Source organism: Eschrichtius robustus, chromosome 18 (genome assembly GCF_028021215.1).
Source record: "Eschrichtius robustus isolate mEscRob2 chromosome 18, mEscRob2.pri, whole genome shotgun sequence".
Lineage (NCBI taxonomy): Eukaryota > Metazoa > Chordata > Mammalia > Artiodactyla > Eschrichtiidae > Eschrichtius > Eschrichtius robustus.
In genome coordinates, this window is record NC_090841.1 from 24,057,881 (window position 1) to 24,073,844 (window position 15,964).

The 15,964-nt window shown below is 44.0% G+C and overlaps 1 protein-coding gene across 6 annotated transcripts in view; it reads left to right on the forward strand.

The window, feature by feature from the left end:
• The window catches only part of ENOX1 (ecto-NOX disulfide-thiol exchanger 1), a 312,330-nt gene that overhangs the window by 163,259 nt on the left and 133,107 nt on the right, over positions 1–15,964 (forward strand). For all 6 annotated transcript variants that reach the window (XM_068526692.1, XM_068526691.1, XM_068526690.1 and 3 more), the window contains one exon: positions 15,648–15,754. In XM_068526692.1, coding sequence (XP_068382793.1) covers positions 15,648–15,754 — 107 coding nt within the window. The remainder of the gene's footprint in view (positions 1–15,647; positions 15,755–15,964) is intronic.

A 15,964-nucleotide genomic window follows, 5' to 3' on the forward strand; every position in this document is an offset into this window, starting at 1 on the left:
ACACGTGGAGAAGCAGACGGGAATGAGTACAGGTGACCCTCGAACAATGCACAGGGGTTAGGGGCTTGGACCCTCTGCAGGATGAAAAATCCGAGAATAACTTTACAGTCGGCCCTCCCTGTCCTCAGTTCCATATCCGCACATTCAACCAAGCATGGATGATGCAGTATTGTAGTATACATAAGTGGACCTGCGCAGTTCAAACCTGCGTTGCTCAGCCTGTACAGGCAGGCTTGTTCACTTGCTCCCTGAAAAAGAAGAGAATGAAGGGCTAGAGCAGGGCCAGGAATTTTGGAGGAAGATCCCACCTCATGGAAACCACAAGAATGGAGATTACTATCATAGATAACACTTAGGTACCACACCTATAAAATATCAAAAATTAAATTCTTGCTTTTAACCTTCAAACCTGTCCTTCTTTGGTTTTTTCCTTCCCATTTTAATAAATTCGCAGACCAAAATCCTGTAAGTAATTTTCACACCCACCATCCCCCACCACCAAAGCCCACATATAGGAGAGCAGGAAATCCCATTGTTTCAACATTCAAAATTGACCCACTTTTACTCATTTTCACTGCCACCATTCAAGTGCAGGCTGCCTGAACGCGGATAAGAGCCTGGTATGTCAGTTAAATATGGTGTCCACCTGTAAGTAATAGAAAACCCAGCCAAACTTTATCTTAACAAATGGAGCCTTTTCTTTTTATACACAGTGAAATCCAGATTTGTTGGCCCTGGCTCAGTGGTTTAAGGCTGTCAGGCCTGAGGTTTCTGTGATACTATCAATATTAACCTTCTTAGATAGTTGTCTAAGAGGGCTGCTGTTGCTCCTGCCATCACATCTTGTTTTTACAAGCTGGAATCACATAAGAAAAAGGAGAGGAAGAAAAGAAGAGGAAGGGGTTGCACCTTTAGAGCAAGAAAGCAAACTTGCCCAAAGATCCCCAATAAGCTTCTATTTATGTCTTGTTGTGCAGAATTACTACATGTGGCCATGCCGAGCTACAAGGAAAATGGGAAATATACTTTTTTGACTGGGCCCATTGTTCTCCAGAATAAAACTGGAGTTCTCCGAGTTAGGAAGGAGGGGAGAATGGCTACAGAGAGACATTTTGCAGTTTCTGCCATGTGTAATTCCTCCCTTTCCGCCTTTCCTCCAGCTCAATCTATTTTTCACACATTGTCTGACATAATTCAGAGCACGTCTTCCCCACTTAAATCCCTTGAGTAGATTCCCATTGCACTTACAATGACATTCATCCTCCCGAGCCTCAAGCTGTCCGTGCTTGCTTCTTCAACGTCAGCTCTCCCTCACCTCATAAGGCATCATTTCCACTGGCCTTTTTCCTGCTGAGCCCGTCAAAGCTACTTCCCACCTCCGAGCCTTTGCACATCTGTTCCCTCTGTCTGATGTGCTCTTCCCTGTACTCTGCATGCTTCCATCCCTCTCATCCTTTAGGTCTTGGCTGTAAGGCCACCCTTTCAGAGAGGCCTTCCTGATCCATCCTCTCCAAGCAGGCTCACCATTCCTGCATCTCTTCAGGTTCCTCAGGGCACTTATCCAAATGGGTATGACTCTGGTTTTGGTTTATTATAATAAACGTCACAAAAGAAAGGACATGTCTCTCCTCCTAGTCATCGATATATATCAAGTGCCTGGAACATGGAAATATGCAACAAATATTTGGTGGATGAGTGAGTGAATGAATGAGTACATTGGAAGGAAGGCAGGAAGTAAGCCTGAAACAGTAAGCTCAGAAGTTTCCAGGAACCTTGTAGAACAGTTTGGCATCGGTGTTAGCACTGTCTGTGGATAACAGAGTTTCACCTTGCATGTGTAATCAAACAAGTTGAAGAAAGAGCTCACCAGCTATGCTTTTGTTGGAAACTGCTATATTTTACCAGACACTTGGTAGCAGGCTAGAGGATGTTAGGAGAGTTGGGGTAGAAGAATAAACACAAAAGTTCATGTTGACATCTCCCCAGTTGTCACTGTCTGACAACCTGTACCTTCCCCATCTCCCTATTACTGTTTGAGAGATTCCCCCCTTAACCCTGTAATTTGATTCTGGGAAGTATTTCAACAGTCAGCAGATATCAACAGGGATTGTGAAAACCCCAGCTGAACTTGACAGCCCCCAGAGCTGTCCAAGGGGTACACGCCCCAGCCACAGAGGGCCTGAGGGGCCTTCATGTGAATCCTCAATAGCCAGGACCCTTCAGGATGACTTGAAGATGGCAGATACTTTCAATGTGAGCCTCAGCTGGAGTTAAGCCTGTGAGGTAGAACGGGAACGTTGCATAGCTCACTGAGCAATCTCAGAATTTTCCATTCGTTTTTATGTGCTTTTACAAAGACGACAATTCCCCAGATGCAAAGGGGAACCAAATTCTAACATGAAATTCACCATAAAAATATTAGCAATAACCTGACTAGCCTGGTAGGTGTGTGTACATTTCCTCATCCTTTGAATTTTGAAATATATCTCATTTCATGTCTGGTGGAGTTATGTTTGGTTGTCTCCACCGCATTTTCTGCTTCCCCAGATGGCTTCAGGGTGAGTTTGGTGTCCATACACGTAGCTGACTCTAAAATAATAGCTGCGGAAGTCCACAGCGATCGACATACTTGCCATATTTTCCAAAAGTAGAACCAGTCATACCCCTATTTATTGGCTTTAATATTTCTGGCAAACACCACAGGAATCACATTTGGCGTTCTCTTTTAGAATTAGATAAGGATTGTAAAGCACTGGGATTCGGGAATGACATCTCAGCTTTCTTTCTCCAAAGTGGCTGGAAATCTCCTGGTTATTTGACAGTTGCTCCCTCCCACGTAAAAGATCCCCACAATGTCAATGTTATGCTCCTAGCATTCCATGGCAGCCTCTCCATTAGAAAGTCAAGTTTCAGGGAGTCGTTCATAGGCAGTTTGGAAGCAGGTCTATTGTTGAACTAGTTTATTACAGTAAGTGGGGCTGGCCTGGTGTCCTGAAGAGAAGGCCCACTGAACAACTTCCAGGAAAATTCAGGTACATTACAAAGCGCCGAGTGCAGTAAAAGTGTGGGTCCCTATATAGATTTTGTTGGAAATAGCCAACTGGTTGACCAGGGGAAGGGAAATTCCATTGCATGTTAGTCCATTAAAATGGATTAAATGCGCATATCTCCTTGCCTTGCTTATCCTTGCTTTCATATTTGAACAAACAGCATTTGTTCAAAGGGAAAAAAACCCAAGAGCCATGGATAATTTAAAGGTTGAGATTTATTTCAAGGTCCACATCAAAGGCCAGCAGTTACCTTCTAGCTTTGTTGGTGTTCAGATCTGCCAACATTTGTTTAAGTTCTAACCTTCTTCCTATCTCTGACCTTCACCCCAGGATGGGCTATGTAGATATAACCAAATAGGCATTGTTTCCATCTGAGCCTTGTCATAAAGTGTCAAAGGGCAGCAACTAAACCCAACCAAGAGTTTGGGGAGTATGGCATCCATTCACTTCTACTTTGGATCGTTTTTCACCTGTGACAACGGATGTGCAGTTTTCATAGATGTTAGATGAGAGCATCCTTTAAACTGGTGGGGCACCTAGGGCTTTCCCTTCCTTTCTGGGCCAGCTGGATAGATCTCATTCACTATATATAAAGAAAGGGAAAAAAAATTCAGTACGGATGAATCATCTCATTCTTATGTCATTTTATTCTCATATCATCCTTATCTCATCTTTATGTCACCTCTCAACCTATCCATTGGGCAGAAACTCCCCCAAGTTTCCCAACTGAGAGACTTTCGGGTTTTGATCTTCCTTGCTTTTTAAACATTTATATGTCAGAGGAACTCCCCATAGGCCTGCCCACATTCAGGTTTTCAGTTACGAGCAAAGCTTGTCATTTCAAAGCTCAGAGAAGAGCTATTTATAACGTTGAGGAAGCATGTTCCACAACACTCCGTTATTAATGTGCATGCCAGGTCGATCAGTTGTCCATGCCTTGTTACAACACACACGCATCTGATGAAAATTTAAACACTCCATGATCGTCCCACTCTGGTAATTTCCCAGCACACTTCCTGGTAAGAGAGGAGAGAGGGAAGGGAGCAAAGTGGGGAAAAGGCAAACGGGAAGCAGAAGGTGATGGAGAAGGACTTAGTCATATTAATTTAAGGTTATGTGCCATAAGTATGAGCAGGATGGAAAACTAGAAATTGTTGAGTGTCAGAGCTGGAGGGGACCTCAGACCCTCGTTGGCCCGAGCCCCCTCATTTTATAGAGGAAGAAACTGAGGTCCCAAGAGCAGCCCTGATAGGCCCCTGTCATTTAGCAATTCATGGGCAGATTAGAACTCAGGACTCTTGGCTCCTTGGACAGTTCGCTTTCTCTGTGTGCGTGTGTGTTTATGAAAAATGAAAGTGATCAGAGGAGGATAAGTATAAGTTTATAGTTTACAGGTGGGTGTGAAGAAGTGTGCTGGCATCACACTGAATATAAGAGCTGGTACCTGGTCGGAAAACAAAGTCTTTGCCTCTAGCACGGCCCTCTTTCCCCGCCTCCGCACTCGTACTTCCTCCCCATCCCTTGTCGGAAGCGTTTCCCCTCCTCCCCAGGCCAGAACCGAAGCTCCTATCACACCTCCTCCATGAATCTTTTCTGTCTGTTCTACGCATTATCACCTCCCTTTCTCCTCCCTTCTGTAGCGCTTGTCGGTACTGTCTACTTGGGCATTTGATTATTCTTTTAAGCATCAGGTCTGGGGTTTTGGTTTTTTCCTCCAGCAAGATTTTAGGCTAAGCGGAGACAGAGACCGTTTGCTGTTCTCTTTTCCCGCCTCACTGCACCACTTTCAGGCAACATTCTTGTAAGCACCTCAGTATACAAATATTGGTTGTTGATCATATGTCACAGGTGGAAATGAAAGTAGTATTGGAAATTGGGCTGGAACCTAGTAACTGCGAAACACATTCTAAATGTTGGTTTTGGGGGTAAACCGTGATCTTAACTGGCTTTGATCTAATATACCATTCTCCTTAAAAGTGAAATACATAGAATATACTTCAGTTGAGAATTTTGCAGAAGTAGTATTAGAGCGCTGTCATTGATGTTATTTTAACCTGGAGATTGGGAAGGTTAGAACTATCATGCAGATTTTTTTTGTGCATTTATGATAGGAAATGGCATCAACCTCATCTTAGATCTCGAAAAAAGCCGACAGTGGAGAGACTTTTGACCAGGCACCAAGAGATCCTGGTTTTGATCCCAGCTTGACCATAAATTAGCCAGGTGACTTTAGGAAAGGCCTTGAAGCTCCTTAAGTCTTTGTTTTCTCATCTCTGTGGTGAAAGGGTTTGACCAGACAGTCTCCTAGGCTCTCTTCCCACTCTGAAAATTCAGCTGTCCTTATCGTATCAACAACTTCGACCCTTGAACATCTCTGAATGTCTACACACAACAAGTACCTGCCGGGATGTCAGAAACTCCGGAGCTGATCATAGAACAGGGGATCAGATGACACTCTCCATGCCCGTCCCGACTCTGCCTGGCTGCGGAGGTTACATCTCCGGGCAGTACTGTAAGTTTTAAGCCACTTCTGCCCCCTGAGAGTGTGTGTGGCCTCCTGCTGTTGCTGCAGATGCACCAAAACTCGTGTCAGAGAGGCTGCATCTTGCATCTCCTCTGCCGCATCCTCATCTGTTTTCTTGACTAAAATCGTAAAAGCCTCAGGCGTTTGAATGAATGATGAAACTCATCCACAGTATTTATTGGGTCCCTATTAAGTGCCAGGTAGAGCACTGAGTGCTGGAGTGAAATATGAGGGGCGTCTGATCTCCCTGTGAACTTCGACCCCCGTTTCAGGCAGATTGGCATCCTCGTCCACATTTCTCCTGCCTGAAGAGCTCTTTCTGAAATCATTTCCTTCTTAGAAACATGTCAGCTAAACTCTTTGTTTTTTAATTTCCGCTAGGGGAAATTTGGCTCCCGTGTCCCTGCTGTCGAAAAAGAATTTTATGACATGTTAAAATGTTTTCCCATGTCTGTGGTCGTCATCGCTATCGTGCATCCATGGGAAAAAAATTCCCCATGACTGCCTTAGTGACTCGGCAGGTCTTCTGTTTCTCCTCAAAATTATACAGATGGCTGTGTTCGTCAGTGTTTTAAGTGCTGCAAACATAATTTTCATTAAAAAAAAAAATACCTTTTTTGTTCTCAGGGACAAAATGTCCAGAGAAAATACCTTTTATAAAAACTTCCAAATCAAGGATGAGCACAGAATTTTCTATTTCACAGGACAGCAAAGCTGATAGCAGAAGATGCTGGAAGCCCGCCAGAACCGAGTTGAGCTTTTTTTGGTATCGGCTTTCAGCCTGCATATATATATATATATATCTGGGTTCTCTCTCTGGCTCTCTCTCTCTATATATATGTGACTGAGCCAAGTAATACACTATTGATATTTGCATTTCTTTTAAAATTTAATGATAGCAAAATATGAGAGAGAAATTAAGTCTTATACACTGGAACAATAAAGCATTGTAGAAGGCTAGATTTCAAGAATTACCATATATATGTTGAGTGAAACACAGAAGTTCAGGAAATACGTAACTCCTGGGAGCTGAGGAAGAAAACCTTGCTACCTTGATCCCAGCCCAGTTGTAGGGACTTGGGAAAAAAGCCACTGCCCAGTATCGGGGAGGGGGCGGGGGCTCGTGTGAGGAAACAGTCTCTGAGCTACTTTGGAAGGAATCACATGTAAAAAAAAAAAAAAAAAAAAAAATCTTTCATGAAAACCTTTCAAAGCCAGGACACTTTCAAGCTAGATCCGAGGAAAAGTGAGGTGTCAGGAAAGTTTCTTGAAGGCAGATATGATGTGTTCTTGACTCTCTGTGCAACTGAAGAAGAAGTACCGATTAGTATTTGTGCTCAAACAAAAGAACAATGTCCAGGGAGACTCGTGACAGAGTAGCCACAGACAACGTGAGAGAACATCTAGTTAAGGAGACAGACTGCTTAGGTGTGCAGACCCGTGCTCTAGCAGGTAGCCGTGTGATCTGCAAAGCCAAAAATATATCCTGTCTGTTCCTTCACAGAGAGTTCGCAGACCCCTGTGCCATGGGATGGCAGAGGTAGGAAGGATATTCAGGACTGACCCCCCTTGACCTTGGGATTCAAACAGGTGGAGGTTTCGCAGGCCACACAGCTGCTTAGAGGTGGAGCTACGGCCTCAGAAATGCAGGCTGAATGACCCTCCCTGCCCGCACGCGTGCCCCCCGAAACCCTGTGCGACTCCTCGACCCCTAAAAGCTCTCCCTCAGCCCCACCTCAAGCTTCCCCTGCTGAGGCTTTTATTCAACAACAGTGATAAGCAAAAGTAGGACAGCACGGATTTTAGGTGAAAGCGTGTGCTGAGCGCGCACCCCGAACGGAGTCGGTTGCAGTCTGGTAGACAGGTGAGCAGGGGCCCTCTTGCCAGACCCTGGGATTCTTCCTTGCTGTCTTTCACGTTCCTCAGTACCCTTTTGGAGAGGGCTCAGTGCAGCTTCCTGCCCCATCACAGCCGCAAATAATTGTCTTCTTTGCGTAGAAAATTCTGCTCACCTTAACGTTTTGGACCAGCCGTTGTTAAAGCCCTTCCTGCCCGCCTTGGCGCTCTCTGCAGCCTCCCTCTTGGCAGTTCTCATACTGGGATTCTCCGGGGCTGCAAGGACCAACAGCATCTCTGGATCGTTTTGTCCCCAGTGCCTAGTGCAAGGTCTGGCATGGTATGCTCCCCAGTGTCCATGAGACTTTGGCCCATAGTACAAATGCATATTCGGATGGGTATAAATGCACGATTTGAAGTTGCACAGGTGCTATTTTCCATTCCCAACTTCACCACTTGCTAGGTATATGACTGGTAATGATACCCTCCCTGTGAATCTCAGTTTCTTTCTCAGTGAAATGGGCATGATAAGAGCACCTGCCTCAGATCACTGTTGGGGAATTTAAATGAGGTAATGTTTTAAGTCAGAGGTTCTCAAACTTCATTATGCGTTGGAATGACCCGGGGACCTTGGAAGAACAGACTCTGCTGGATCGGTGGTTGCCAGAGGCAGAGGTTGGGGGGTGCAGGGAAGGGGTGAAGGAGGGCAAGAGACACAAACTTCTAGTTATAAAATAAGTAATTCCCGGAGATGAAATGCACGGCCCGACAGCAATAGTTAACAATACTGTATTGTGTATTTGAAAGTTAAGACAGTAAACCTTAAAAATTTTCATCTCGAGAAAAAAAACTTGTAACCATGTGAGATGACAGATATTAACTAACCTTGTGGTAGTCATTTCATGGTGCGTACATACTGCAAATCATTATGCTGCGCACCTTCAGCTTACACAGTGCTGTATGTCAGTTATATCTATCTCAATAAAACTGGGAAAGATGTTTTTAGAAAAAGAATCTGCTGGACCCCACCCCCCAGAGTTTCTGCGCAGTAGGTCTAGGGGCTACTTGCATTTTAATAAGTTCCCAAATGACGCCCATGATGCCAGCCCAGGATCCACACTTTGAAAACCACTGTTTTGAATCATCAAGCGTAGTGCCTGGCCCAGTAAGTCTAAGTAATCAGAAATAGCCAGCCACTGTTACCTGATTTTCCTAGCACCACTCATGGAGTTGATGGTGACCCAGAGGAAAGCAGGGTCACCATTTTGAGGGTCACAGAAGAGAAGGGATACCCAGAAACCAGGTCTCTTCCCTTCCTGCTGGATGATCGGTCTTCACAACAAGCCAGATACTGATAAAAAGGGCAGTTCGGATGAGTCTGTGGACTTCGTTCCGTGATTCACAATGGAAACTGCAGATGTGGGTAGCTCGGGTTCAGAGAATTGGTCATCATGTAATTCAGGCCTTTTCTCATTGATCAGGAATGGCAAAATTTAACATTTGATTACCAGCTGTTGACAAGGGATAGGAGAACAATCTGAAAAACACTTGTGGGCATAAAATGGGAGTGCGACTTGGCGATAGCTCTCAAAAATTAAAAATTCATTCATTCACTCTTTTATATATTTTTTCCACTGCTAAGAATTTCTTATAAAGATATTTAGGTAAGAATGTGTCAGAAAATATGTCTGACGATGTTCACTGCAGCCTTACTGATAATACACGTAGGACTAGATTTCCAAGATACTTTAAGTAAAAAAGAGCAAAATACAGCACAGTGTATATATCAATAGTAGCACTTTATGTAAGTAAAACAAGGTTACACATAGTGTACTGTATGTATAACTTTTTCTTTGGATGGATACTCTGTTAACAGTGGTTACCTTTAAAGAGAGACACTGGATGAGCAGTAGTCAGGATGGGAAGATAGACTTTTACTTTTCATTTTATTCATTTTTTTCTTATATACGTATATTACTTTCATTTAGTCAATAGGGATAATCCAGACAGGGTGATTGATTGGATTTTAAAAAGCCTAATAGATGCTATGTATTGTAAAGAACCATTAAAATTATAATAGCTTCATGGATTTTTGTTCCATTACTTTCCAGAATATTTGAACAGATGCATTAATAAGGGTATCTACAGTTCCCTGAAGTGTATTGGGATTTATACTATACAGAGCTTCAAAAGTCACTGTCTGCCTAACATCTTACCATTTATTGGAACAATGTCACCATTTCCTGCTTGCTTAAAATTTGCCAAAAGCACCCTGTTTCTTTTTGTATACTTTGATCAGCATGTTTTTCTTCTTGTCTGCACCCCATTCCCCAAAAGAACCAGATTTCTGGCCTCATCTCACCAGGAAGTTCAGAACCGTGGTGCCTGCTGGTGGCGTTTTGGCCTCAGGTTTACCAGGGCTGGAATGGATTCACAGGGTTACACAGCATGGCTCTTTTTACTCATCTCAAGACAAAAACCCCAGAATGCCCTTTTTCCCCCTTGACTTGAAATTCCGGTCCATGCCTCCTTAATGTATGGGCTTGATGGAGTTAATGCTGTTTCCTGGGCTTCCCGCCAGACTGACTGGCTCCTGAGTGAGGACCCAGAACACAAGTGAGGGCACAGGAATCTCTCTGGGAATCCCTCTAGCAGCTTCCCCTGTCGTGTTCAGCACTAACTGCTCCTTCCTCTGGCTTTGTCTCACTCCTCTGGGCATCCAGAGGGCCCAAATCACTTACTCCATTCTCTGTTATAATTCTGCAATCCAGGGCCAAGGCTCGTCAATCCCACCCTAGCTGTTGGTATTTAAAAACAACACTAAAACGCTAGTGGGGGAACTCGGCTCTTTCATTTGTTACATGCCTTTGAAAATCTCTTAGGAGCTCTTCACAGAGGGTTTGGGAAAATGTTATCCCTTAAAGGAAAATAAGATTTCCTCTGAACCCCACAGAGCTAAGGCTCTATCAGGAGCCTAGATAACATTAAAAACAAAAATTCAGCTTGGAAGATTTGTTTGAGGTGGTCTATTTAGGCAGGCCTACTGCCTGTAAGGACTTAATCGGTTTCTCCTGATATTTGGGAGACTAAATGGATTGAAAGCTCTTTCACAGCTGCTTAGCTGGAACAAAAGATGCAGGAGGTGCGGGGACTCAAGACACGCACTCAGGAGCACATGGAGGAAAAGGTCTGGGTTTGTTCTTTGGAGGAACCTAACCTTTCTCTTCATTGCTTCCAAAGCTTTTCTGCCCAGAGCTCAAGAATCAGGAGCCTCGTGCCCCCCAGAAGTCTGAGGTTTTGTGCTTGGTGCCCGGCTCCTTCCCAGGGAGCTTGTTTGAGTGTGTTCTGTTTCTGGGTGTTTACCCAGAATGTCCTGTTCTGAGCTTGTCTTTTCTGAGAAGACTGAAGACAAGTGCTTCTCAAGATAATTGATAAAGTTCTCTCTCATGTAAGAAGTCTGTTCTGAAGTCAGCAGATGTCCAGACATTTTGAGGTGAGGGGAAAGTACAAAAAAAAAAGGTTGTTAAATTACCTAGTCTTAGGATTTTTTGTTGAAATGCTGAAGAATTTATACACGTGTGTGCACGTTATGTGTATAAGAGAATGAATAATCACTAGTAGGGTGTTCAATTAATTAAACACAGAGGCCATTAGAGGAGGCTCTAATGTCGTGGTGGCCTAAGTGTGCAAACCAAAACCTAAGCCTGTAAATGCCTCACGGTTAAGAAATGGAAACCTAAGGACAGCCAATCACAAATAACCAACTAGGCTTTGAGAGACAACCAAACAATCATCTCCTTGCTTTGCTTCTGCCTTTTCCCTGTAAGTCTCTCCCCAACTCCTGTCAATGGTGCCCTCCTAAACACTTCCAGTTTGGTGCAGCTCGACTGGAATCCAGTTTTGCTGAAATAAACTTCAAAAATTTTAATATACCTCAGTTGATCTTTTAACAAGAGGTTTGTCTCTGCCAAGAGTGATTAGCAATTTGCTCAAAGCTCTATTTATCCTCCGCTAATGTTCACTTATACCTGCTGGAAATGTACTAGGGACTCTACTGTGACACCTAAGACGGACATGCAAGCATACTTTAGAAAAATCAGTCACTTTGAATTTTTTCATTTCTCTCAAATAACCTAATTTAGGCAAAGTTAATACATAGAATTGTGGGAGGGCGGTTTGCAAGGTGTGAAGGGTAAATATTAATTCTCTTACGGAGCGCCCTTTCTGTTGTTAATACTTCCAAAATGCTGAAGTATTCTAATTGCTATAGGCTCCTATGGGGCCCTGCAGCCACCACTCTGCAGACCCCTGGGTGGTGAAGGCCCCGGTGGCGGTTGATGTGAATCTGCTCTGCTCTCAGCTCAACGTCTGCACGCTACCTTTTTGAACAAAGGCCAGTGCCATCTTAGTTCCCTGACTCCATCTACTGAGTTAGCTATTGTTTCTGTCTTCTCTGAGCGGTGAAGTAGAGTGTTAAAGATTCCACTTAGTAACTACCTGTAGTTTTACTGTGTATAGAATAAGCAGTATGCATTATACTGGAGAAGTAGTGAGTGGTCTGAGTGGTGAAGTAGAGTGTTAAAGATTCCACTTAGTAACTACCCGTAGTTTTACTGTGTATAGAATAAGCAGTATGAGTTATACTGGAGAAGTAGTGAGTGGTAGTCGGATTCAGGGACTTGCTCTTTGGTGTTTCCTGCTGCAGACAGTGAAGAGAGGATGGTCTTTCCCTGGGACACCAATCCTAGTGGTCGTCCTGATTTATGGTTTTACAAACATGCCGTCTTTGAATCACATTCATTACTTGGGCATACTCTTTGAGGTAGTTTTTCACTAATGATGATGAATTCCTGCAGATCCTAGCACTCTGCTGAGTCCTTTTGTGTGCCCAAGATCTTTCATTTGCAAGACGAATGGCTGATTCAGGGGCAGTCTGAACAGAAATGAGAGAAGTCAACTGGGCCATAGAAATACTGTGCGAGTATTTTTTAAACCTAAGCTGAGTTACACATTTTTTGTCTTTTGGGGTTGAGGTTTTTTTTAACTTGTTAATATGTGGGGGGAAAGTATAAAACTTAACAAGAAAAGAAGTATAAAAGTAATCACATTTAGTTTTGCTTTTAATTAATTATGCTGTTGAAAAGAATACAATTACATGAAATTGAGAATGGCCGAGAAAATTCAAGATAAACCTCTGAATTCTGACTTCTTTCTGAACCTCCGGTATGTATTCTGGCTCTCTCTGGATGACCTTCAGGCATCTCAAATTCAGCCTGTCCAGAAGTAAACTCCTTATCTTCTTTCTCAGACCTCCACCTGTGCTCTTGGTCTCTGATGTACTTCTCAAGGTTGAGTCATCCTGGTCTCTCTTCTCTCCAGCCTCACAGCAAGTCAGCCATCGTGTCCTGTCGACTCCTTGCTCCTCCCTCCATTCCAGTGCTCTGTCTTAATTCAAGCCTTCATCATCTCTCCCAAACAAATCTTACTGGGATATGCCTCCTCTAGCCTACAGTATAAAGTCACAGTCTGACTTGGCATACACGGTCCTTCCTGACTTATTCCCACCCAGCTTTAGCCCTATCCCCTACTTTCACACAAAGTCCTTTCACAATTCCATGCCCACCTCTGAACCGGCCGCCCCTGCCTTCTCTACTGGGCAAGCATTGATTCATCATTTAAGACTTAGCAAATGTTGTTTTCTTTGGGAGTGTCCCCTGACTCCATCTACTGAGTTAGCTATTGTGTCCCCATAGCTGTCATCCATACCTCTCTTGCATAGGATAATTATCTGCTTGTCTTTCTTGCTCCCTAGAGACCATGGTCTCATCAAGGGCATGGACTTTGTCTTAATCATATATTTCTAGCAATCAGTCAAATGCCTGGTGACTAGGAGGATCTCAGATGTTTTCTCAATGAATGAATGAATGGAACTTAAACCCTGGGATATGGTAATAACATGTTCTAAATAACTGAGGCATTTATCCTCAAACAGGGGATATCTGCAAGAGTACATGCCTTGAGTAGATGTTAGGGGATCCATTTTTACCGTTGAACCTGTGCAGAGTCTTTCTTCTAAGTACCTTCCCTTCTGTACTCCTCCAAGTGCGTTACTGGTCTCTCTTACCTTCCTCCCACTCCACACATGCATGTATGACCACATAATTTTCTCTTTAGTGTATCCCCTTTATTAACAGCCTTCTCTGATTGATGGCAGAATTTTGACTTCTATCACCCAGATAACTCAGCCTCGACCCTTCCTGTCCTCTCTCCTCAGGCCTGGTGTCAGGACACCACAGGTCTTACTCTTCTAAGTGATGCTGATCAAAGAGGTCTACTATTAAAAGCAATGAGACCCATTACTCTTTAACAATCCCATGATCACCACCCCCGCCAGATAGTCTCATCAGGCAGTGGATTCCACCATGGGCATTTTGGGCCGAATGCTCTGTGCTGCCCGTGCAGCAGGCATCTGGAGGCCCCAGATGATCCCAGCCTCCCTGCAGGCAAAGCCATAGGAAGCCCAGGCAGTGGGGCTGAACCAGTTCTCCTCGGCCAGCCATGGGCAGTGCATCCGAGCAGAGCCCTGGGGGTGGGTGGTCAGGGGAAAGTCAGCACCGGGAGCAACTCATTGTGACTAGTCTGGCAGTGTTACTTCCTCCAGGTGAGGCAGGAGAGGGGACCTGCACGCGCTCAAGGGCAGCGCGAGCTTAGCTTAAATCCTCCTGTTACAGGCGAGTGCAACAAGTTCATCAGGAGACATGATGATCAAGTTTGATAAATAAGGAGATTTGGAGTTGCGATCTTCTTGAGTTAGAAAACGGTCCATGTAAAAGCCGCTGTGAAAATCACCCATAGATTGAGAAGTAGTTGCTTATTAGCATTAGAAGATATTTACCGTGTAGTAAGTGAAGGGAATCTGTTTTCTTCCTTTCCTCCATCACACACTTGTTTATTTTATGGATTAATTTTTGAAATTGGGGCACCAGGTGTTGCTCCTCTGTGGGGATTATTCTATTACTCTTTGACATTCCTTGGACACCTGGAAGATTTGGAAGAGCTTTGATGCCCTTTTTTAGAACAGAGCCTTGGGAATCACTTTAGAAAGATTTATGTTAAGTAGAGCATTAGCATCGCTAAGAAGCTCATTTTGACTGTGCCTTCCTAACTAAATATTTAGGAGTTCAGGTTTAATCATATGGTTCATTCAGTGCTGTAATTTCCTTAATCCCGTGCTTACTAGATCAATAACTGCTTACGCAAGATTGAATCTGCAGTTGGTTGACCCCGCCTCTCACATCCACTACTAAGAGCCCATCCCTTTCCCTACATCTTCGTTTGTTCACCACCCTTCAACATTGATCATGGACCTAGCACCTCCCCTGGAAGCCACAGAAGTGCTAAATTAAGTCAAAGTGTTAGAACTTCCAGGGGGTCGGGAGCCAGAGGGAGGAGAGCCTTATGAAAGTGAAAATGGAGTAACAGAGAATGGTATGTGGCCATGATGAACTACGAAGGACGCCATATGGTGTTGAAATAAGATCTGCATGTGGTGCTGCTGGTTGGGTGAGCCTTGGTCTGTCTTGAGGTGAAGGCAGTGGCTCCCATTTTCTGCCAGAGGGCTGGAGGGCTGGCTATAATGGGTGCAACAGGGGGAGAAAAGGGGACCAAGGAGTAACAATGGCCTTGAGACTGAAGGGAGATATGACACAACTACTCATTGCCCCAACTTGGAACTTGGACACGGTAATGTCTTCAGCGGGCTGCACTGGGGTCCTTGAGATGGAGACCAAAAGCGAAAAAGAGATGTGTTTGGCTCTTCCTCATTCAGCCACTGCCCCCGGGCTTCACTTCTAAGGCCCCAATCCAGGCATTACTTGATCTGTATATCTATATTTGTGTGTCAACACCAGTGCCTGTATATCTGTAGATCTAGGTGTATAGATGTACCAAGTCATATTTTTAGACAAGAGCTAACGAATGCTTGGAAGCAGATGTCCATGAACTTTTCCCAGTCATATTTAGAATTTGTTTTAACCTAAAGTTATGGAGACAGACATGAAGGGAGACCTCCCCAACCTTGCTAAAATGTAAGTACAAAAAGGCACAAATTGGATGGATATTGATGATGTTATTTCTGCTGCGACATCATCCATAGACTCCTAGTGTCTTTGCTTTGCTTCCCTATAGTGATCACAACATAAATTACTTGTCTTGTTTGACTTCCTTGTTCACCAAAGTTGAGCAGATTGTGGCCGTTTTCAACGCTTCTACCAGACAAAAAGCTTGGGACCATTTCTCGAAAGCTCAGCGCAAGAACATAGACATTTGGCGAAAGCATTCTGAGGTTGGTGATTTTATTATTACTTTTTTAACCACCATCACACAGCTGGATTGGCAGGGAATAGTGTGGTTGCAGCCACGATGGTTTTTGTTCCAGTGGGCAGTCATCCTGCCCTCACTGTCGGCTCCAAATGCAGCTCAGATTTGTTCCTTATCCAGAAAAGCAGCTGACTTAATGCTAAGAGGACAGAGTGCTTTTCTCCCCTGCAAAGGG